This window comes from Cynara cardunculus (assembly GCF_001531365.2).
Source record: "Cynara cardunculus var. scolymus isolate 2C chromosome LG 17, CcrdV1, whole genome shotgun sequence".
Classification (NCBI taxonomy): domain Eukaryota; kingdom Viridiplantae; phylum Streptophyta; class Magnoliopsida; order Asterales; family Asteraceae; genus Cynara; species Cynara cardunculus.
Window position 1 is genome coordinate 3,099,537 of NC_037544.1, and position 22,958 is coordinate 3,122,494.

Consider the following 22,958-nt stretch of genomic DNA (forward strand, 5'->3'; position numbering starts at 1 on the left):
TCGAGCCGACTTGTTCGAAAGCTCGATTAGACTTTTATGAGTCGAACCATTCAAGCATACATCTTTCGAGTCAAATATATTTATGTACTTACAAATTATATAAATAAAAATCATAAAGCTTAAACAAATAAACGAGTTAATATACCTCAAGCTCGAACTCGTAAAGGAACATCGAGCTCGAGCTCGTAAACGAACATCGAGCTCGAGCTCGTAAACGAACATCGAACTCGAGCTCGTAAACGAACATCGAGCTCGAGTTGAAATATAGAAATAATATTCAATTCGAGTTCAAGTTCGAGACCGAGTTTAAAAAAATTAACGAAACTCGAGGTGAGCTCGAATCTGCTCAACTCGTTTCCGTGCGTGCGCATCTTGGAGGCAGCAAGTAAAGACGACCGGCTAAAATGTATCATCAAATTCAGTGGAAAAAACAGAGCAAAGAGAGGACGACGCGGAGAAAGAGGAAAAAGGTGAGAGAGAAAGAGAAGCAGACATCGCAAGAAAGTAAATGAGGGAAGAAGGAATAAGCTCATCGGGAGACCCATTACTGTTCCGCAATTCTTCTCCCACTCCCGCTGCCAGGTAAAAACCTAACCCTAATTCTCTAATCAATTACCAATGCTCCTCCACACCTTCTTATACACGGTTTTCTTTTGTATATTAATCCGAAATTCTTGATTTCTACTTGCTTACATTAGCTATAATGTATGTCGAGTTACAAAGAAAACCCTAGACTGTTATCCTTATTGTATTTTGATTTTTAGGGTCTTGGTGAATTGTTTCACTGTTAAATTGTGTTGTTCTACGAATTGAAGCTTATTTTTTTTATCAGATTCTATCTAGGGATATAAATCCAAGCATTAAGATTGTTCAGGGACATCTCAATTATTGTATCGGAAATCAAAGTTTGAAGTAAAACTTAAAATTAAAGCTGGGATTCCAGAATTGGAGAAACATTTTGATTTTTGTTATTCATTCTTGTCGTGAACAAGGAAATGTTTGATTATAATGTGTAGTCATCTGTTGCTACTGTAGACTAATTTAAAGCACTACCAAATACCATAGTTGTTTGTTTCAGAAGTGATCAATTTTGATTAATATTGGTCAAAGGGAGTTAAAGATCTTCCAACCTTGGAACTTCAACTGCATGTAAATGTTGACTGTCATAGCCAGCTATGGAGGTTTACCAAGTTAGTGATTTTCTACTGGAATGTGAATATTACTATTACTTATGTGTCCCGTGTCCGTAACTGCACTGCATATAGTCTTTAGTGGGCAGGTAGCCAAGGAAATGTTGTCCCAAATTTACAGAACTCCAAATGATTTGTTTAAATGAAGTGACACATTTTCTCATTTCAGCAACTGCATCATTTCTGATGTTTTGATACTAGAAGATGGAATGTAAGAAGGATCAAGTTGCTTGAAAGTATAAAAATGTAGCGGTAATTTATGGAGACAAAGGAAGTTGCTTGAAAAATGAAAAGGTTGACATTCCAGAATTTGTAGGATGCAATATTGTTTTCAAAGGCCCAATTTGGTGTTTCTTGGTTTTCTTGGCTTAAAATGGTGACACAACTATAGGTGATAAAACAAAAAGACTAGGATGCTCTCATTCAGCGTATACAGTATATATGCATGTGTTGTGACATGTAAGTTACAATCATCTACTTAATTGATCTATATTTCTTATCAGTTCTGCTGGGGCATCATCACCGGCCGTTGCCACTAATGCTGGCAGTACAGATTGGTTGGGTCATGGGCAGGGATCCAAAGTAGGTTCTCTGTCTCGAATTGGTTCGCAGCCCATGTGGATTTCGTTGAGTGCAAGTGCCGGTGGTTCAGCTCTTGGCTCATCTCAGCCTTCATGTAGACCATGGGAAAGGGGTGACCTTCTAAGGCGATTGTCCACGTTTAGGCCTGCGAATTGGTTTGGAAAGCCTAAGGTTTGAGTTCAACTTTTTTCTTTCTGTTTATGGTGTTATTAACATGTCCAACATGCATTATTGGAACCTCTCATAGATCAAATGATCCATATATTTACATCTGTATCTTGTAGTTTTCATTTTCCAGTTTAATATTCTGCTGCATGATAAGGAGCATGCTCTGTTTTCTTATGGTCCTATCTGGGCAGGCCACATGGCCTGGCTATTTCTTTTAATATACTTATCCTGCTGCAAGAGAGTAGGTGTGATGAAGAATAAGCATGTGATGGTAATCTTAGAAGCTAAAATATTGTCATACCTCATAGGGATAACGAAAATGGTGTTACATAAAACTAGATAAGTACATCATCTTAAGTACTAAACATATCCCTTTGTACATCCGGATGCTAATATTACCATCAGTAGGGCCAAACATGAAGTTAAACGTACTAGAAAAGTCAGTAAGTCAGATATGTGCAATATCTTTCTAGTTTTTAGCGCATCCTTGTGAAGGTGAATTCAACAAATGAAATATCCCTTCTACGTAGATGGTATTGTGGAGGTGAATTCAAGGTTCATACTCATGGGTTTCTAATTTTGCAAGAGCATGAGATGAATGGTGGAGGTAAGAGGATTGGGTAGATGTATAATGCTAAAAGAGCTTAATAAATTTTTGAAGGGTCAATTATTAAATAGACAGGAGAAGAGGGAATTCTTGCTAGGCATGATTAAGTCTATAGTATGTACCCGAAAAAGGGAGATGTTTTCTGGAGTTTTGTGTTGTAAAGCATACACAGAAAATTGGAAAAGCATGTGTGCATAAAAACATGACTGTGGTCCACCTTAGTCATGATGGATGCTGTAGAACCCAAAATGATTTAGGTGTTCATTTAAATTAATAGAAACCCTTTAGAATACTTTGAAACGATCTTTTACATGCAAAAACAGACAACAAACCTTGAATGAACAATCAATATTGATTTTGGGCTGATTTTTTATATCCAATTAAATACAGTAGAATAGGAAAAGTGATAGGAAGGTGGTGAATACTATACATGATAAATAAGACAGGCATATATATATATATATATATATATTCGTTTTGGGCTGTTTTTTTATATCCAATTAAATACAGTAGAATAAGAGAAGTGATAGTAAGTTGGTGAATAAACCTAAACATGATAAATAAGATAGGCATATATATATATATATATATTCGCTTTATTCCAACATCCAGGTTTTTAGCTATCAATGGCCATAACTTGTATATGTACACAGCTATTAACCCATCTTTACTTTATTGTACAAAGTTTTGAGCAACACGAGGTTACATATATTAGCATCATTGTAGGCTTGTAGCAGCCATAAAGTGTTTGAAAATGGATATGCTGCTGATTCAATCATGCTAAAGTAATGACTGCACTCACTAAATGTTCAAATTAGGAGAAATAGGAGACACAAATAAGAAGGCTTGGCCATGAATGGAGTTGAGCACTGAGTGTTATTGGGAAAACGGTGCACAAACACATGCACACGAACAAGGCGACAGTAAAGTTATTGCAGAAAAATAAAGAACACACATGATTTACGTGGTTCATGTGATTGGTGTCATCAAGCTAGTCCATGGCCGCACTAGTAAAGGTATATTATTTATCACAAAGTTAGGGTTTACAATTACTTGGGGTTTATATTTCAATGTGGGTCAGACCCATATGCTTGAATTTCCTTCTGGCCAGGGTTAGGCTCATCCTTTGCCAATCAGACCTCATATCTTAACAAGTGTTTCTGTTGGTAGAAAAATTATTGAATATAAAAGGTAATGATAGAGGTCAAAAGGTAAAATATAGCGTGAGTTGATATTTTTTAAGTTCTAGTATGGCCTTACTTAAAAGACCTCTCGTACTTGGGAGCAGCTCATTTGGACTTGCTTGAGAGAAGTTTAAATTGGGGATAATCTAACTCAAGTTATCACCCAAGTAGATGGGGTGTGGATTAGGGAGAAGGGATGACCTATGCTATTATAGCGGTCCAAATACAAAATAGTGGTCAGGACTGATATTTGAAATAGCGGTTATGATGGTGGTTTAGCGGTTCATATAATAATTATTAAAATTATATATAGTATATATGTATGCATACATAACTTTACATATTATATGCATTAATTAAAAATATAGTTTCAAATCGAAACATCAACTTAAACAAGTTTCACACAAACAAAATAGGAAAAAAGTTCGTAAACGAGCTAATCGCAAGCAATAGGTTCAGCATCCGCGTCAACATCACCTAAGAGTTTCTAATCGGATGCAATTCGTTGACTGTTAACTTAATGGATTAAAATAAAATAAGGGCCCAAGTCAAAATAAAAGCCCAAAAAAAGACAAAAATGTAAGCATTAGATTTAAAAGAGGCCCAACTGAGACTATCGGTATTGCGGACCTCTATGTTACCCAAATATCGGTGAAGTAGCTGTAAATTGCTCCGCTATTATCGAAACGCAAATTCCACCGTTATTTTGCTTATGACTGATAATCGCTATTGCACTGCTATTGCGCCGCAATTAACAGAATACGGGACGAGATAGCCAAAACATTTAAAGGAAGTCTCAAACTCTCCGGGAAATGAAAATTTAACTCCATAATCCATTTATGGAAACATGGAAATGACCAGTTAGTTTGCCTAGAATATTAAAATCTCGTCTTTGCTGCTCCTGTACTTGGTTCTACAATACCGACGTTATGAGCAGTTTTCTCTATACAAAGGAACAACTCTCCGTTAAGACCTAATCTTTTTTCTTTCCTGAGGTTAAGACCTAAAAATGTTTTCTGCAAGAGGAGCATGCTTGTCATGTGCCACTCCGTTAGGGCCAGGGGTATTATGTGATTTAAATTGCTCTAATAAAAAGCATTTTTGGTTACCTATTAACAAAAAACCATAAACAAAAAACCTCTGTTCTCCACGCATTATCTTGAACAAATGTTTCCCAAGCCAACAAACTCCCAAAGGAAGCAAAACAGTGCCAGCCACAATTACAGCCTGTACCTCCTGTCCGCCTTCTCCTCTTTTGAGGTCTCCTCCCATTTGCTATGATTCTTGTCATCTCATTTTTTATCTGTTTTCTGTTCTCTGTTCTCTGCTTTCTGTTTTTTGTCTTTTAGTTTTATCTTTGTTTCTTGATTTTGATTTTTGACTGGGAGATAATTTCTGTTTTTCTATTTATTCCAAGTGTTCTGTTTTTAGATTTTCATTTGGCTGTCAATTTTTATTTTTGATCTTTAATTTTTTTTGTTATTTCAGGTTTTCAATTCTCAGTTTTTATGTTTTATGCCATTTTTGTAGTTCTTTGGTATGCAACTCTGTAAGGCCGAAGAAATGAGAATTTTTTTCAGTTCAATTTTTTTCGTGCTTGATGGTGGATTGGTATAGTTGTGGGTGGTTGGGGTGGTAAATCAAAAGTCACAAGTACTCCTAAATAAGATGCACTGATGAACAAATCTCTTTTGACACAGTTAATGTGAGAAATGGAAAGTGTGCAAAAACCAACTTTGCTGGATTGACTTATTGTTCATTGTTGATAACGTGCATATGTAATGTTCGTACATGTCCAGGGACGGTTTTTGTAAATTGCTCTAAATTTTCCCATTAATTGCCAAAGTCATTGCATGCATACGCCTCATTTCCATTTCATATGACACTGCAACTAATTTGCTATATTATCATGTTCTATGTTCTGCTTCCTGTGTTTCTGGGTTTGTACAAGATATTTAGTTGTCATCCATGCAGGTTGCTAGTTCACTTGCCTGTGCAAGAAGAGGCTGGGTAAATGTGGATGTTGATAAAATTGTATGCGAGTCTTGTGGTGCAACCCTGAAATATGTTGCACCAGATTCATGGACTCCTACAGAAGGTATAGTTTGCTGCAATTTAGATTCCAATAATGTTTCTCTTGGCAATATTCTGATGCACCTGCTGGGTTATCCGAAATTTTGAGAATTTTGCAATTGTTCAGATGATAATGATATATCTAGTGATTTCATAGTTTTGAGTTTTTAAAATCTTTTAACAAGTACAATTACATATTTTAAAGTTCTTCAACCTAGAGTGACTTTGGTGGTTAAACTGGGTGTCTTCTTTTTGTGAGGTCCCAGTTTTGATTCTTGCCATGCCGCTTGTGTTGGTGTAAAAACAGATTAACCAAGTTACTTTTGCTGATAAAAAAAAGAATAAACTCCCTTCAAATGACTCGTTCCTTCACTTTTTTGGAAGGAAGGAACTAAGCCAAGTGTATTTCCTTTTTCTCAGAGACATTTTCACACAAACACATGAGTTGTATGTTGGGCCTAAATTAGTTAGTGAAGGGTAATCTTTGTATTTTCATTTAACCATTCTATGCATATAAGGAATGGGGAACGTAATAACATGCTTATTTTCATTATCAAAGACAACTGAGTGAGCAGCATTAGGACAGTTGATCTACCTCCCGTAAGTAGACCGTTATGTTGGAGGGTTACCCTATCTCTGTGAATATAAGTTGTTTACTTGTTCTTTGACTTATTTTATCTCCGGGTTGTTCGGTTTACTGCTCAATATCAACATGTCTTCTCTCCGGTACCCATCATTGCACTCCTGCATGGACCCCAAAAGGCCAAAACTATACTCACCTCATTGAATATAGTACTATTGGATATCACTGTGAAGCTAGATTTGTATAAGGCCCTTTAGTTTTAAGCAACTTCTGTTGACTACCTACGATGTGTGGATCGTTTAGCAGTGTTTAGAGTATGCTGGCTTCCTCTTTAGTTCACTTCGGCATTCTTTACTGAAGTTAAAAGAATTTGTAGACGTATGTAAGAGGGATGGTGAGTCTTTCCATCCTTAAGCATGTGATTGGGCAGAAGCGAAGTAGTGTTGATCTTAAAGCATGTAATTTCTTTACCCAAAAAAACAAATGCTTACAAGAGTCATCCTACTAATTGAAAGGGGGATGAACTAGGTATCCAAACAGTCATTCGTCTGGTTGCATTTTTCTTCCATGACAAGTGCACTTAAAAGAAGAAAACAGGGCAACCAAGCATATTTTTAAACAGAAGTTGCTGCAAGAACTGGCCTAGATTCTGCTGGGCTGATAATTACCTGATAAATGGCTCATTAAGGGTCCTAATTATAGCAGCACATACTTCCCAAAACAGATTACACAGATTCATAACATAATCGTTTGGCAGGTAGTGATTATGGCATATTCATACCATCATATATTGCTACTATGATTTTTATATTTTTTGCTGGTGTTTCTTATTATCTGCGAAGATAATGGCACAGACAGTTTTATGTGGCATACTATTAACTAGTCTTGCTTCTTCTTTTCAAAAATCGTCGTTTCAGTTCCTTCAAAAGAAACTTTCTTGGCAAGTTTTTTTGAAACTTTTGGGTCAAAACGTTGCACACACCTTTTTGCAAGTTGGGGTTCTTCACGAAAATGATTGCTCTACTCTTTGGGCTAAAGGATAGGTCTTGCATACTTCCCACCCACCCTAGTCTCTCCAAGTGGGATATGTTGGGTTGGTTTGGTATGGCTTCGTTTATAATGGCACAACAGTGCTTCCATTGTGCATTTTAGTCTGGATTCCCTTCAAGATGTCAACGATATACATAGACAAATTTTACTATGCAGCAATTTCGTCAGGTGTCTGCTAACCCCCCATGCTCATTTGAGATTGGATTGTTCTGTTTAAACAAAGTTTCTGGTGACACTCAACATTACATCTCTACTGTTTCAGGTTATAAACATAATAACGCACTGGTACTTTTTCGTAATCTTTTCATTTTGTTCCTAACAGGTGATAATGTTGGAGAAGAATTTGCCAATCAGCTTGATGAAGGGCACAAAGTCATTTGCCCATGGAAAGGGAACAGCTGTGCTGAAAGCTTAGTGCAGTTCCCTCCTACTCCTCCATCAGCGCTGATAGGGGGTTATAAGGATCGTTGTGATGGACTATTCCAATTTCTCTCCCTGCCGATTGTAGCTGCTTCGGCAATTGAACAGATGAGGGTCTCTAGGGGACCTGAGATTGACCGCTTTTTGGTTCAGTCATATACTTTCACTGTTGAGGAATCTGGGTGTAAGGCAGACATTGCCTCCGGTTCGGAGAGTAACAGAGAGGAGGCGTTATGCATATATTCACGTGTAAGAAGCATGCATCACTTGAATTGCTAGTAATTATTCTCATTGTTTTCAGTTTTCTTTTTGTTCAAATGATCTCTTGTCTGTCTTTAGGCCCAGAAATTGATAAGCCTTTGTGGATGGGAGCCGATATGGCTTCCCAATGTTCAAGACTGTGAAGAGCATTCTGCTCAATCAGCTAGAAATGGATGTTCTTTCAGTCCCATTAAAGGGCGTGCCCCTCCAGAGGATCGAGTTCCTAACAAGAAGGCGTTGTCTGCTTCAACCAAAAAGGGTCCTGTAAAGAATGAACAATTAGGTCCCTCAACAAAGTTTGAGCCTAGATCACCTTTGCTCGACTGTAGCTTATGTGGTGCGACAGTGAGAATCTTGGACTTCCTGACTGTTAGTCGTCCTGCTCGCTTTGCTCCTAGTATTAGTGATGTTCCTGAAACAAGCAAAAAGATGGCACTTACTCGTGGAGTAAGTGCAGCGAGTGGAATTAATGGATGGGTTGCCACTGACGGCAAAGAGCAGACTGAGGACCTTGATGAAGCGGCAACCACAGAGGGGAAGTCGATGTCAAATATCGGGGTCGACTTAGATCTTACAATGGGTGGTGGATTTTCTGCTGGACATGCGCACAAGACCATGATATCTGAACAATATCAAGATGTAAATATAGGAAAAGACCTAGTTATTGGGCAGCCGGCCGGTAGTGAGGTTGGTGATCGTGCAGCATCGTATGAATCCCGAGGTCCTAGTACTCGCAAACGGAATTTGGATGAAGGTGGGAGCACTGTTGATAGGCCACAGGTAATGATGCAGCAGGCGGATAGTGTTGAGGGTGTTGTCATTGACCGTGATGGTGATGAAGTGAACGATAGCAAACAGTCCTCTGGCCCTTCTAAACGTGTATGCGAGTCTCATGTTTTTGAATCATCCCATCAATCATATAGACGAGATTCATCTGGTGCTGGTCCTAGCCAGACCTTATATTTTGATATTGAACGGGATGCTCCCTTCCACCATGGGAATGAACAAGCGGCCGGCTATCCATCCACGAGAGATTCAACACGGGCTTCCTCTGTTATTGCAATGGATACGGTTTACCATGGCGATGATAACGATTCAATGGAAAGCGTTGAAAATCATCCTGGAGATGTTGATGATGTTAACTATCCTTCTGTTTCGGCATTCAAGAGTCCTGACCTGAATGACACTTCAGATGTGAATTTCAGTAATCAAGCCCAACAGAGTACTTGTGCTGCTACAGTTAGAGCTGCTGGTGAGATTGGTGTTAGCAGTACCAATGATGAGGAAGTATTGAACACTGATACCACCACTGCTCATCGGAGGGATGGTCCTAGCTTTGCTATTAGTGGAGGCAGTGTTGGAATGGGTGCAAGTCATGAAGCTGAGATCCATGGTGCTGATGCTTCTGTCCATAGGACGGAAAGTGTTGTTGGGGACATGGAACCAGTGGCTGAAGTGACCGAAAATCAAGGTCAAAATGGTGAATTTGCTGCAGATCCTGGACTGATGGGTGATTTTGTCCCTGAAGAAATGGAACAGGAATACCCTCCAGGTGGGAGTCAAGATCTGATGTCAAGGTCAGTAGGAAGGGAAGATAGTGGCTCAAAAGTTCTTGGTTCAGCCAAGGCGGAATCTGTTGAAAGCGGTGACAAAACCAGTAACATGAACATCTTATTCCATGAGCAAAGTGTCCACCCTTCTCTTTCTTGCAATGCGGTTTTATGTTCAGGCTTTGAAGCATCCAAGGATGAGGTGACACAGGCAGGGAAGTCGTCCCCGATCGATGAATGTGGATACACCAACTATCCAGTTGCAAATGGGATAGGTAGGTCCATTCCATTTTTATGTCCCAAGCAAACATAAACTCACTCCTTCTGTCTCTAAGGGTGTGTTTGGTACGAGGACCGGATGGACGAGAGTAAGGTAGGCCGGTGAAAGAATTGTGCAAGGTTTTAGGGTTTAAATCAGACATGGGTGGTTTAGTATTTTACCAATCTTGTCTCATCACCCCGAATTTTTCCATCTATTTTGGTGTGACAAAAATGCCACTCAGTCCTGTCTTGCACCAAACGTGGGGAAATAAATTTCTTTTTTTTTTTTGTTGTCCCGTCCTGTCCAGTGTGCCAAACGTACCCTAACAGACTCACAATCAACCACATGCACACTTGTGTATGCTTAGTACCAGGTTAGATCCATGTGATCATAAAGATGATTAAAAGCGACAAGTGTAAATGTTGTGGTAAGTATCACCTCATTGGACCACTGCCTACAAGTTCTGATGCCAAAATAAATGTTATTTGGCTATATGAGCATACCATCATCGAAGTTATGGTTGAAGAAGGAATTGTGATGATCCAATTTTTTTGAAGTATATAACAAAATGTTTATATTACGGCAAATAAAACTCACACACACTTCTCACATTTAGTGAGGTTTGAACCGTTGACCTCTCGGAAGGTTTGTTACTTGATACCGCTAGGTCAATGACCCTTTGGTAAAGGAAGGTTGATGCTTGAGGCTCAATCATTAAAAAAAGGAGGATAATCTTGAATGTTAAGACAGCTGAGATGTGTGATATTTGTTTTCGTGGCGTATGCTTCTCCAACCCGTGCTTAGGAAAAGGGCATAATTTGAATTATGTAACATGTTGTCATGTGATCTAACGGTTAAGTTTCTAGATCCAACCATAAATTACTAGAAAGAATATTGATGAGAGAAAATGTCATTACCTTCTAGATTTTGGTAGGTTCCAATGAAAATTCTAAAAATTTGCATCCATGTAGCCAAACATAGTATTGTGATCGAGTTGTAGGCTTGTAGCAATGCTTTCTTAGATATGACCACCAATCCACCACTTATTTTACCGTTCTTTAAGACAACTGTGCTGCTAGAATGCTGAATGGCCAGTGGTTCTTGTGTAGGGACTGTAAATGGAGAAAGTAACTTTGAAGAACCTGTGGAGTTTGATCCAATTAAACATCATAATTTTTTCTGTCCTTGGGTAAATGGCAATGTTGCTGCAGCTGGTGTTAGCAATGGTAATGGCTCTGGTGCTGGTGCTTTAGCACTTTGTGGTTGGCAGCTGACCTTGGATGCTTTGGATGGTTTCCAAACGCTCGACCCAAATCAAACTGTTCAATCTGAATCCGCTGCTTCTCTGTACAAGGTATGTCAGTTTCAGCACTATTAAGTTGATTCATAAAGGAGATCTTTATCTATCAGTGATATGTTGAGGTCTTAAATTTATTAGTTTAACACCCTTTAAGGCTTATGTGACTGTAAACTTCATCTCTAGACAACCGACTTCCTTTTTGGAAATGCAAAAATGAAAAAAAGAAATCACTCCTTTTGGCATAAAAATGAGGAAAGAACGCTCTAAGGTGGCGTTTGTTTTTTAAGAGGTGCTGAAGTCTGAAGTCTTATTTCACTTCTGATTAATAAGAGATGGTGCTGAAGTCTAAAAGCTGAATCGATAAAACTGTTTATTTTTGTAAACTGACAAATGTAATAGTTTGTTTTGGTAAAATCAGGTGCAAACATTTTGCAAAATTCTCTTGATTTTCATAAAATTTCTATTACCGAAATTCATCTTAACAATTAATTAACATATGCTATCGGGAATGTCGCTGGTTTGTTTGCGGAAAGATCGATACTTTTGATAGAAGATAGATCGTCGAAAGAAGTTCTTGTTTCCCATTAATCTTCTAAGCTAACCTATACATGCAAAATATATATATATATATATATATATATATAGAGAGAGAGAGAGAGAGAGGTGGGGGCGTGCATTTCACATAGGTGATGAAAGGACGGCAGCATTCCTGATGGAGAAAGAAGCAATAGCCAAAGAGAATCAAAGAAAATGAGAAATAAGAGGAATTAAGATATTACTTTACCGCTTATTTATTCAGACCCTATTAAGTGATAAGAGACTGAAAATAATAAAAAAACAAACAGTCTGAATTACAAAACTTCTGAACACATCAGACATAAGAGGTAATTAAGAGCTGAAAATGAAAAAACAAACAAAGCCTAAGTATCTTTCGGGTGACTTAGTTTTTAAATTCTCTTTGGTTACTTGTTACAATGTTTGAACTTGGTAGAAAATGGTGTTTGGCAACCGATTTGGGTTAATGCTACTATGTTGTAAACTTGATTGGATGTTAATTTACAATACATGTTTATTAAAAAAAACGAGTTTACTATTTGACTTATGATGCGGTTTCAAACTAGTTGAGCACAATTCATACCTTTTTTCTACTAAGTTTTCGTCTCTTTTTTCTGAAAACATACCAATCTTGCTAGAAGCGTTTGATTTTATTATTGAAAATCACTGAGGGCCTGTTTGGTTGCGGGATTTGGTATTGGATTACATTTCAATCCGATATTTGGTTTAAAGGAAAGTCCGGAATTGAAATCCCACAGACATTGGATTTAGAAATCTCACAAAGGTAGTTATTATTTCATGGGATTTGTTTATAACAGTGTTATAAAGTATGGTAAAAGCATTTGTTTTGTATCTATAAATAACGGAATGCAATTCCATTCCAAATCCTATAGATCGAACACACCAAAATTCCAAATCCTTTTGGTTGCTTCCAGTTCCAAATCTTTCCACGAAATTCAAATCCCTCAAAAACATTCCGTCGAACCAAACAGACCACAGTCTAACAACAATTCTAACATAGGTTTTACCAAATGAGGTGGCTCTAGTTGGTAGACTTGAGAGTTTTCTGTTGTCAATTTTCTGCAAACAAATGTAAACGGCATTGGTGATGTGACATGATCATTTGCAGGACGAGGGTCAAATTTCTGGTCGGAAGCTCGTGACACGACGCTCTCTCAGCAGAAGCCATGGGCAAAATTGAAATCATCAGCAAATCGGTAATCTTTAAATCTGTCTCAAGAAGTTGTCTATGTCTAAGGTACACATTCAAGAGTTCCTTCCTGGCTGCGCAGCAGCCGTACAACCGGTCTATATCCATTTTGACTTTATTTTCTCCCGTCTTGCTTGCTTATAGCGGTTTTAATAACGCGTTTCAATAAACGCCAAATATGGAGTCTTTTTATAGGTAGGATAATGACAATGATGTTGTAAGACCCTAGAAACACATTTGCATGCTTATTTTCATATGGAAATCTGAGTCTTCCTTTACGCAATGCCTTCAAATACTCATGGTTACTTTGGTGGGCTCTTTTCGGTTACGATTGTATACAGAACGAACAGCAATTAAAACGATGCACGAAACTGAGAGATTTATCTCGTGTGATCTGTGTCTCAAATTTGGAGTTCTTTGTCACTTTGATTGAGATTCGTTGATATATTGATCTTAGGGGCCGTTTACCAAACACTTATCGGGTAAAGGCCTACTGGCAAAAGTCACCACCCCGCTTACCTTATTATTAACATTCTCAACCATCAAAATTGATTGTTGGTAAGCATCTTTTACCTGGTAAGTGCTTACCTAGTTAGGGGCCGTTTACTAAACACTTATTTGGTAAGTGCTTAACGCATAAATTTGCTCATCGGATGAACATGAGAAGGGCCAAGCATCTTACCGGGTAAGAGCGTTGAGAAGGATAGAGAGTCTTACCCGGTAAGTGAGGATGATGACTCTTACCCAGGTAAGCGTTTACCTAGTAAATTGTTGCATTTCGATATGCTTTAATGTACTAAAATCTTATGCATCTAAATAAATTATAATGTTGACTTTTATTGTAAGCGCTTACCGTGTAAGCGCTTACCGTGTAAGCATTTGGGTAAATGGCACCTAAGTCTTCTCACTCACTTATTGGGTAAAATCGATGGTCCTTGTTATGTCTCTTACATGATAGGATTTTCAGTACATGGTCAGACACCAGTAAGCGGATATAAAACTACTTTTCCTTTTCGCAGGATCAAACCGACGTCTTTTAATATGGTCGTCGATTCTTATCTTTTCTGGTTTTCACTTTCGATATCAATCGATGAATGTTGACTCATGCGAATATGGTTTAAGAGCTGTTTTTGAATTGTTGAAAACCGAATGTTGAAAGTGTACACCAAGTGATAAATGTTCTGAATACAAAAATGTTTCGTCCCTTTGTCAATTGAGTTACACCACCGAGAGTGATAGGACCGAACAACTGTTAACAAATTAAGCCATATATTTAACATTAAATCATAATCAAACGTCGTTTTTACATAAAAATAGGGGTGACAATTTTGTATCAGATCAAACTAACCAATATAGGTACCAACTGCACAATTAAAATTGATACCACTTTAGTTGGTACTTGGTACAATAGACAATTAGTTGGTGGTACCCTTCCAAGTGTGCAAACTTGGTTGACAAGCAGTATTGGAAGTCGCTTAACACGGTAGTACCATGATATCGACTTATTTAATTATTAATTAATTAAAAAAATTAATTATAAAGCATAATTATTGATTTTTAAGTTCTGTAACACAAGACTTGTTTTAGGTATTACCTGGGAGCTCAAATTGTCACTTAACAATTTGAACTAAATAACAAGTTTTCATATATGTAATATGAAGTTAAAACCACTACCAACCAAACAAAGTCGGTACCAATTAAGCTGATACAAAGTAGTTGGTTGATATATAATATAAAAATGTGCAAATCAATAATAATCGGTTGATAAATGATATTGAAGAAAAAAACTTGGTACCAAAAGAAGAGTCTGAAACATTTAAAACTTGTTCCCGTTTTGCCCTTTTATTGGAGAAAATAATAATAATTTTTTTTGTTTTATTTTTTTACTTTACTAAAATAATTTGTTTTTAATCATCTTTATTATGAAAATGGATGGATATGATTGGTTTGTAAGGTTTCCATGAAATGGATGCCTTAGAAAGTAAAATAAAAACGTTTGAATTTTAATAATATATATATATATATATTATAAAGCATTTGACAAAAACTATTAAAATTATTTTTTTATGATGATTATTGTTTATTGATGTATATTACTTAAAATTCAAGATTACAAGTAAATTGTACGTAGATACAACTTACTAAAACTTCATGTTTGAATTCGTATAACTAACATCAGACAAACATAATCAAATAAAAGATAAACATCTTATTTAAATATAAAAATTTTAAAATATAATTAGGATAATCATTGAGTTATAATAAAATATTTAATTATTATCTTTATAAAAAATTATATTACAAAAAAAAAATGAATTAAAGAAATACACAAAAAAATGAGAAATTTTAAATAGTCATTTTGATACCAATATCAATATTCTTTTTTCAAATTTTTATAATATATTTTCGTATTTATATTTTATTTAAAAATAAAAATATTATCGTTTTTTCAAAATCACATAAAATTGTATTATAACATTAACCGAGACAAAAAAATAAAACGAAACATAAAAATCGAAATATATCTCGTTATATTGTACGAGTTTTCTTCTAATATATATATATATATATATATATATATATATATATATATAGGTTGGTTATTATACAACTCTTGACATTTGTGTAACCAATACAACTCAATCTCAACCGTCTATTTCATTTGATTAATATATGATTTCATAAAAGTTTTGATTGTTTCATAATATAAGATATTGATCATAATTAATGAACCATATTCATCTTCCATAAATATTCAAATCATAATAAATGAACTCTCATTATTTCCATAAATATCTCAATTTATTGGATTGCATTAGTTGTATAAATACAACGTGTTGTATTTGAAACAAACACTCTCTCTTCTCTATGTATATATTCCTAATTATTCATGTTCTAATTTCTATCCATTAATATTTGTTTTAATAAAATAAAAACGTTTTGAGTTTTAATAATTAAAAGAAAACGACAGAAGCATCTCCTCTTCATCTTTATATCAAGTTCATCAGTCACGTAATGAAACTGTATTGCCAGCTCTTCTTCGCCATTTTTGCCGGTACACCATGAGCTGGCGGTGGGCCGGAGCTATAGGAGCTGCAAAGGTAACTAACTTACTTCAATTTTTGGTTCAATTCATCTTCTTCACTATTCTTATTCGAATCCACCAATCAATTGATTAATCTACACAGAAAAAGCTCGATGACGACGATGCGCCACCCAAATACCAGAGCGTTGCCCTAATTGTCGGAGTTACAGGGATCGTCGGCAACAGCCTCGCTGAAATCCTCCCACTCTCTGACACTCCCGGCGGTCCCTGGAAGGTCTATGGACTCGCCCGTCGCCCTCGTCCCCAATGGAACGCCGACCACCCAATCGAGTACATCCAGTGCGATATCTCAGATCCCGACGAAACCCTCACCAAACTCTCCAATCTCCAAGACGTCACCCACCTCTTCTACGTCACTTGGGCCCACGGATCCACCGAATCTGAGAACTGTGAAATCAACGGGAAAATGTTCAAAAACGTCCTCGATGCAGTCATCCCTAATTCCCCCAATTTACAACATGTTTCTTTGCAAACTGGCCGGAAACATTACTTGGGTCCTTTTGAACTGTATGGCAAAGTAGCTCATGATCCCCCTTTTCATGAGGATCTACCTCGTCTTGATGCCCCCAATTTCTACTATACCCTAGAGGACATTCTGTTCAAATCTGTTGAACAAAAGGAAGGATTAACATGGTCGATTCATAGACCTGGAACAATTTTTGGGTTTTCGCCATATAGTGTGATGAACATAATCGGTGCTTTATGTGTTTACGCCACAATCTGCAAGCACGAGGGGGTTCCATTCAAGTTTCCAGGAACGAAGGAAGCTTGGGATCATTACTCTGATGTTTCAGATGCTGATTTGATAGCTGAGCAACACATATGGGCAGCAGTGGAACCTTACGCAAAGAATGAAGCTTTTAACATCAGCAATGGCGATGTGTTCAAATGGAAGCACTTTTGGACGGTGTTGGCTGAGCAATTTGAGGTCGAGAATGGAGGGTTTGATGGAGGTGGGGAGAAGATGAGGATGGTGGAGATGATGAAGGATAAAGGGGAAGTTTGGGATGAGATTGTGAGAGAGAAAGGACTGTTGGGTACCAAATTGGAGGAGGTTGCACAATGGTGGTTTGTGGATATGATTCTTGGAGGTGAGTGCATGTTGGACACCATGAACAAGAGCAAAGAACATGGGTTTTTAGGGTTTAGGAATTCCAGATCTTCTTTGATTTCTTGGATTGATAAGATGAAAGGTTACAAGATTGTTGCTTAAATGGATATGTGGGATGGCTTTCATGTTTTGCAATTCATTTTTCCATTTTCTTATGATATGATTATGATGTTGTATGTGTAACAAGAAATGAATAAAAGGGTTTGATTATTGGAGTTTATGTAATTGAATCATCAAAAACACCTTTTCGAGTCGGTTAGAATTTGATTTTTTCTCTTCTATATATGATGGAACCTTTTTTTTTGAAGTATATTTCTAAGTTCAATTATGAACTGAAATGTTATAAATGAATATTGATGTAGATGTGTATCAGGTGAAAATAATGAAGTTGGCATTTAAAGATTAGAAAGTGTACTTGGTGGTCCATTCTTGATGTTGCAACTACCATATTTTGTCTCACTAAGTACAACCCACCATAACTATGTCGATGACCATAAAAGCGTCAGGGACGAACCCAATTATATTTTTCACATGATGACATCATATAAAACGGTTGCATATTTCACAAACTTGAATTTTTCACTCTCGGAGGTGGGTTATGTTGGACACCATGAACAAGAGCAAAGAACATTGGTTTTCAGGGTTTAGGATTCCAAATCTTGTTTGATTTCTTGGATTGATAAGATGAAAGGTTAACAAGATTGTTGCTTAAATGGATATGTGGGACGGCTTTCATATTTTGTGATAATTTTTTCCATCTTTTTACGATATCATTATGATGTCGTATGTGTAACAAGAATGAATAAAAGGGTTGATTATTGTAATGAACGTTGCCTTTCTTTGGAATATGGTTTAATAGCTGTTTTTGAATTGTTGAAAGTATGCATAAAGTAATAAATGTTTTTAATTAAAAAAAAGAATTTATGAATTATTTGAAATAATATAAATTCAATGATTTCATCACAAAATATTTAATAATTTGAAATTTACTACAAACAATTTAGCATCTAAATTGATTATAGTTTTTAAATCTATACATCTGTTTTGAGCAAAAGCTCCTTTTTTTTTATTAACCTGGATATCCAACTCGCTATGGAGCCGACTAATCCTAGGACGACCACCTGCTTTGCAGATAGCCTGGAGTCATCGCATTTGAACATCCATGACCACAAATAGATTTTTATTCTTCCTTGGATTTGAACTTGGGGCATCCTAGTACTTTTAACCTTTGGAGCCAAGCTCAAACCAATCAGGTACCACCCTTGTGACCAGGGCGAGCAAAAGGTCCGTTAGGAACAACATATATGAGGAGGCATTTCAAAGTTTACGTAGGTCGAGGCTAATGAATAGGTTCACGTTCGTCTACCTACATGATTCAAACTTGAACATGCTTTATATTTTGAGCAAAGTTGTAAGGTCTGTTTATCAACTGAGCTATACAACGTAGAGCTAGGACCAAAGATACTATTAGTAAACTACTAGATTGAACGACTAAAACCTTAACAAATCAAGTCATAACATTTTGGTCCCTAGCGTTTGTCACTTTCAACGGATATTATTCCTAAATTTCAAAAACTCAGATGTGGTCCCTCACGTTTGTCTATTTCATCCCTCCCACTAACAGGCGTTAAATTTTAGAGGTAAATCCAATATAAAAAAAAGGATATTTTAGTCATTTAGGTTATTTTATTATCTTTCTATTAAAAAGACGATATTGTTATCTCTGAATGTCCGATCACACTCCCTAACATGACAGTTACAGTGGCCGGATCTTCGACAATAATCACCTATCTCTATCTTCCTCTTCCACCCCTTTTACGGTGGCCTCCCGTACAACCTAACACATATGTGTATGCACACACACACACACACACACACACACACACACTAGAAGGTAAAAGGACTAAAATATTCTTGAGTTAACTAATCGATTTAATTAGAGTTAGTCAGAGGAACTCTAACATGAAACAAAATGACAACCATAATGACTAAAACTGTAATTAATTTTAAAAAGAGACCAAACTTGATAATAAATGATAATCACGACAACCAAAAATGTAATTTACAAATTTTTTTTTTATTAACCTGGATATCCAACCCGCTATGCGAGCCGACTAATCCCAGGGCGACCACTTGTTTTGCAGATAGTCTAGAGTCGCCACATTTGAACCTCCGTGACCACAAGGAAATTTTTATTTCTCATTGAATTTGATCTTGAGACCTCCTGGTACTTTTGACATTTGAAGCCAAACTCAAACCAATCAAACACCAATCTTGTGGTTTAATTTATGAACTTTATATATGAAAGTATGAAACTATGAAACTATGAAACTATGAAACTTGAGGGTTGTTTTTTACAACATCTTATTTCTGGACTTTATATATGTATATATAGGTCCCAAATAAATAAATGAATCGCAAAATCCTAGGGTTCGTGAGACCGCCATTCTCTACGAGTCAATCCCCCTGCTGCCTCGTTTTCTTGCTCAGGTTTGTAAATTTTTGGTTTACCTGATCGCTAATTGTTAGGGTGTTTGGTTCAGCTTGTGTGTTTAACTTTTGTTTGCTTCATTCAAGAAAACACCATACAAGATGGTTTTTATACTCTTTGGGTATGAACAGATGCAAATATTTTCTGTTATGATCATTGAAATTCTTTTGGGGATTTTGTATTCTTTGATTCTAAAATGTCATTGGGTTGACTTGGAATTTCAAATTTAGCAACTGCTATTCAATTTTTTGAATCTTGCTCTGAGCCGTATGTGCTCGATGAAATGCCTCAGTATCATCCTTTTAAATCAGTATGTGCCTTCTATATTTGGTGACTTGAGTGCTGTTTGTCGGTCGCTTTAATCCTTTTGTAACAATAGGTAAGATTGTATTATTGATATAAACAGAACAAACGAACAAATTGTGCTTGGAAAAGATGAAAAATATGCTTAATAAACACTCATGCCTCTTGCCTTCACCCAACCAAGAGATGTATATACATACATATTTATATAATTCTATATTGCTTAGTTTCACTCATTTGTATACATAACTTAATCTAATTCTTTTTAGGTGCTATTAGGTTTATAGTAGATAACAACTTGTAATTGAAAAACAAGAATTAAGCAAAAAATTTAAAAGAAAATGGCGCTCCAAATATAAATAGTTTTATATTAATTATATATCAGCAGGCCTAACCCAATTTCAGTCCTACTAATTGGCTGGTTGAGTTTAATTGGGTTGGTTGGGCAAGTTGAATGTCTTGGCGGTTTTTTGTACAACCCTACTAATCAGTCATAACCATCTCTTGCCGGGAATGAGACGCCTACCAACAATCTTACTATCTTATTTTGATGACCGAGAATCATATCTGGTATGGTAAGCGAGGACGATGGTTCTTACCTGGTTAGCCTTTTGCCTTCTATATCAGGAAAATCATTCATGTAGTTGCATGTATTTTTCAATTTATCATTTTGTCAAATATAATATCATTATTGTTTGCCACTTTAAGAAAATGAATTATATATCTTTATTTTCGATATAATTTATATATATATGCTTGTTGCTCCCCCTTATTGTAAATCCTGGCTTTGCCCTTGCCAGCGATTGCAAGTATGTAAAGCACCCGCGAACATGTTGCTTAATGCTTATAATCTCAAAAAGCATTAGTACCGACATGTATTAATTTCTCGTTTCTTTCTAAATTTGCAGTAACCAATGGACCCCCAGCCAGAACCGGTTACTTACATATGTGGAGGTCGGTTTTCTTGCTATCCTTTGCTCATTATACTCTATGTATCGTAACTTCTGCAAAAGAAAAGACAAACTTTTAAAACTGTTTACAACAGCACACATATGCTATGTGGAAATCATTACGTTTGCTAATCTTAACAAATCAAATAACATCGATAGATGATAGTGTTTAAGTGTGTATATGTTTTGATGGTCTTCATCGCTTTCCTTTTCTCTAGTTATCGTGACTATTGTAATTGATGCATTTGATTTATGTTGTAGATTGCGGGCAGGAGAATACGTTGAAAGTTGGTGATGTGATTCAATGCCGAGAGTGTGGTTACCGTATTCTATACAAGAAGCGGACCCGTAGAAGTAATTCTCTCACCGAAACCTCTCTTTACTTCAATTATGCTTATGCCATGGTCTTTTTGATGGAAATCTGGAACACATTGATTATGTTTAAAAATCCAAATTAGGTTGTGAGTTGGTCTCAGTTGAGACTAACTGCAAACTTATAATTGATGAAGTCATGTTTAATGGCACTGTCATGCTATAGGGCTACTCCTCATAGGTGAGTCTCCTTGGGGCCACTAGGACCCCATGAGATTAGTCGAGGTGCATACAGACTGACCCGGACACCTGTAGACAACGAATACCAGAAAAAATGGCTATCACATAATTGCTTTGCATCGCCTTATATAAGTCACTGGTAAATGCATCGTTATCACTGCTAATGAAAATTTGCTGCCGGTTGTTTCTCCTCTCACAAGGCAGCCACCAGGTTCGAACGTGTTATCCCTCTTTAAGACACGGGACTGTTTGGTTGGTTTTCCATCACGTCATGTATGAATAAAGCTGTCTGTGGATTGAGAAAAGATTTTTGTTTGGGAGAGTTTTTGCATAAATGGAATGGGCATGTTTTTTCTTAATTGGGAAGAGCAGGTTTGGGAAAATTTTTGGTTTTTACATAAAGCTCACCCTAGAAGCTTACTGAATAAGTTACTTTTGGTATCATTAAGCCACTACCAAACAGTCATGAATAAGCTATTTTCCAAATAATATGTCCTTATGTCGTTTTAGGCTTATTGTTAATCTAGAGTTGCCAAACATAGTCTTTAGATTCATTAATATATCGAACCAATATGGTTGATTCTTGCTTAACATTATTTGGTGCAGTTGTTCAGTACGAAGCTCGTTGAAGAAGACTTTACGATAGAAGCTTGCATGGATGGATATTTTCAAGTATGTTTGGAACAATCAAATGATCATGTAAACAACCAACAAATTACCGATGTGTGAAATTTGGATCTTATGGTATCTCTCATTAGATGCCAATGTTCATCTTGTTTAATGGTGAAATGTTTATAGAGTACAACTATTTATCGTGTCTATATTTCAAATGTGTCTGGTATTTGGTATAATTAAGATTGGATTTGAAAAATTGTCAGTATAATGTTTTTTTTATTAACCTAGATATCCAACCCGTTATGTAAGCCGACTAATCCCAGGGCAACCACATGCTTTGCATATAGCCCGAAGTCACCGCATTTGAACCTTCATGGCCACAAAGGGATTTTTGTTCCTCCTTGGATTTGAACCTGTGACCTCCTAGTACTTTTGACCTTTGGAGTCAAGTTCAAACCAATCAGGCACATCTTTGTAGTTTTGTCGATATAATGTTATTGATCTGGAGTATGGTATTGTCAGTATAATGTTATTGATCTGGAGTATGGTATGATTAAGGTTGGATTATACAAGGACAAAATGTTAAAATGATGATGTCTTTTCTCCGATGATGTTTCGGGTTTTTCTATAATATTTTATATCTAATGGGCGTGGTTTTGTAATTTAGCAATTTAGAATTTAGGTATATAAGCTTGTGGTTCATACGAGAACAATAAACAAATAAAGAAAATAAGAAAAATGGCTGAATCACATTTGATTTTACATTAAAATCACGTGTAAGATCATGTGATGCATGACTTTATTGTTGGTCACGTCGCTTATACACCTGTGTTAT

The 22,958-nt window shown here is 36.4% G+C and overlaps 3 protein-coding genes across 3 annotated transcripts; all 3 read left to right on the plus strand.

The window, feature by feature from the left end:
- Positions 1-449: 449 nt before the first annotated feature.
- On the plus strand, positions 450-13,269 carry LOC112500295. Its single transcript, XM_025103744.1, has 7 exons — positions 450-582; positions 1,694-1,943; positions 5,706-5,829; positions 7,760-8,106; positions 8,197-9,943; positions 11,040-11,284; positions 12,915-13,269. Exons 1-7 carry the CDS (start codon positions 509-511, stop codon positions 12,984-12,986), a joined length of 2,859 nt encoding a protein of 952 aa, XP_024959512.1. The 5' UTR covers positions 450-508; the 3' UTR covers positions 12,987-13,269.
- Positions 13,270-16,050: 2,781 nt separating this feature from the next.
- On the plus strand, positions 16,051-17,464 carry LOC112500760 (3-oxo-Delta(4,5)-steroid 5-beta-reductase-like). The gene is made up of 2 exons (XM_025104335.1): positions 16,051-16,096; positions 16,184-17,464. The coding sequence occupies exons 1-2, from the start codon at positions 16,058-16,060 to the stop codon at positions 17,312-17,314; spliced, it is 1,170 nt and encodes a 389-aa protein (XP_024960103.1). The 5' UTR covers positions 16,051-16,057; the 3' UTR covers positions 17,315-17,464.
- A 2,160-nt stretch (positions 17,465-19,624) lies between these two features.
- On the plus strand, positions 19,625-22,385 carry LOC112500693 (DNA-directed RNA polymerases II, IV and V subunit 12). Its single transcript, XM_025104244.1, has 4 exons — positions 19,625-19,702; positions 20,915-20,960; positions 21,218-21,310; positions 22,115-22,385. The coding sequence occupies exons 2-4, from the start codon at positions 20,921-20,923 to the stop codon at positions 22,135-22,137; spliced, it is 156 nt and encodes a 51-aa protein (XP_024960012.1). The 5' UTR covers positions 19,625-19,702; positions 20,915-20,920; the 3' UTR covers positions 22,138-22,385.
- Positions 22,386-22,958: the final 573 nt, after the last annotated feature.

Coding starts and splice junctions, on each gene's coding strand:
- LOC112500760 (XM_025104335.1), top strand. CDS start 16,058: ATGAGCTGGCGGTGGGCCGGAGCTATAGGAGCTGCAAAG. Junction 16,097..16,183: donor GAGCTATAGGAGCTGCAAAG/GTAACTAACTTA, acceptor TAATCTACACAG/AAAAAGCTCGATGACGACGA.
- LOC112500295 (XM_025103744.1), top strand. CDS start 509: ATGAGGGAAGAAGGAATAAGCTCATCGGGAGACCCATTACTGTTCCGC. Junction 583..1,693: donor TCTCCCACTCCCGCTGCCAG/GTAAAAACCTAA, acceptor ATTTCTTATCAG/TTCTGCTGGGGCATCATCAC. Junction 8,107..8,196: donor CGTTATGCATATATTCACGT/GTAAGAAGCATG, acceptor GTCTGTCTTTAG/GCCCAGAAATTGATAAGCCT.
- LOC112500693 (XM_025104244.1), top strand. CDS start 20,921: ATGGACCCCCAGCCAGAACCGGTTACTTACATATGTGGAG. Junction 20,961..21,217: donor GGTTACTTACATATGTGGAG/GTCGGTTTTCTT, acceptor TTTATGTTGTAG/ATTGCGGGCAGGAGAATACG. Junction 21,311..22,114: donor CAAGAAGCGGACCCGTAGAA/GTAATTCTCTCA, acceptor TATTTGGTGCAG/TTGTTCAGTACGAAGCTCGT.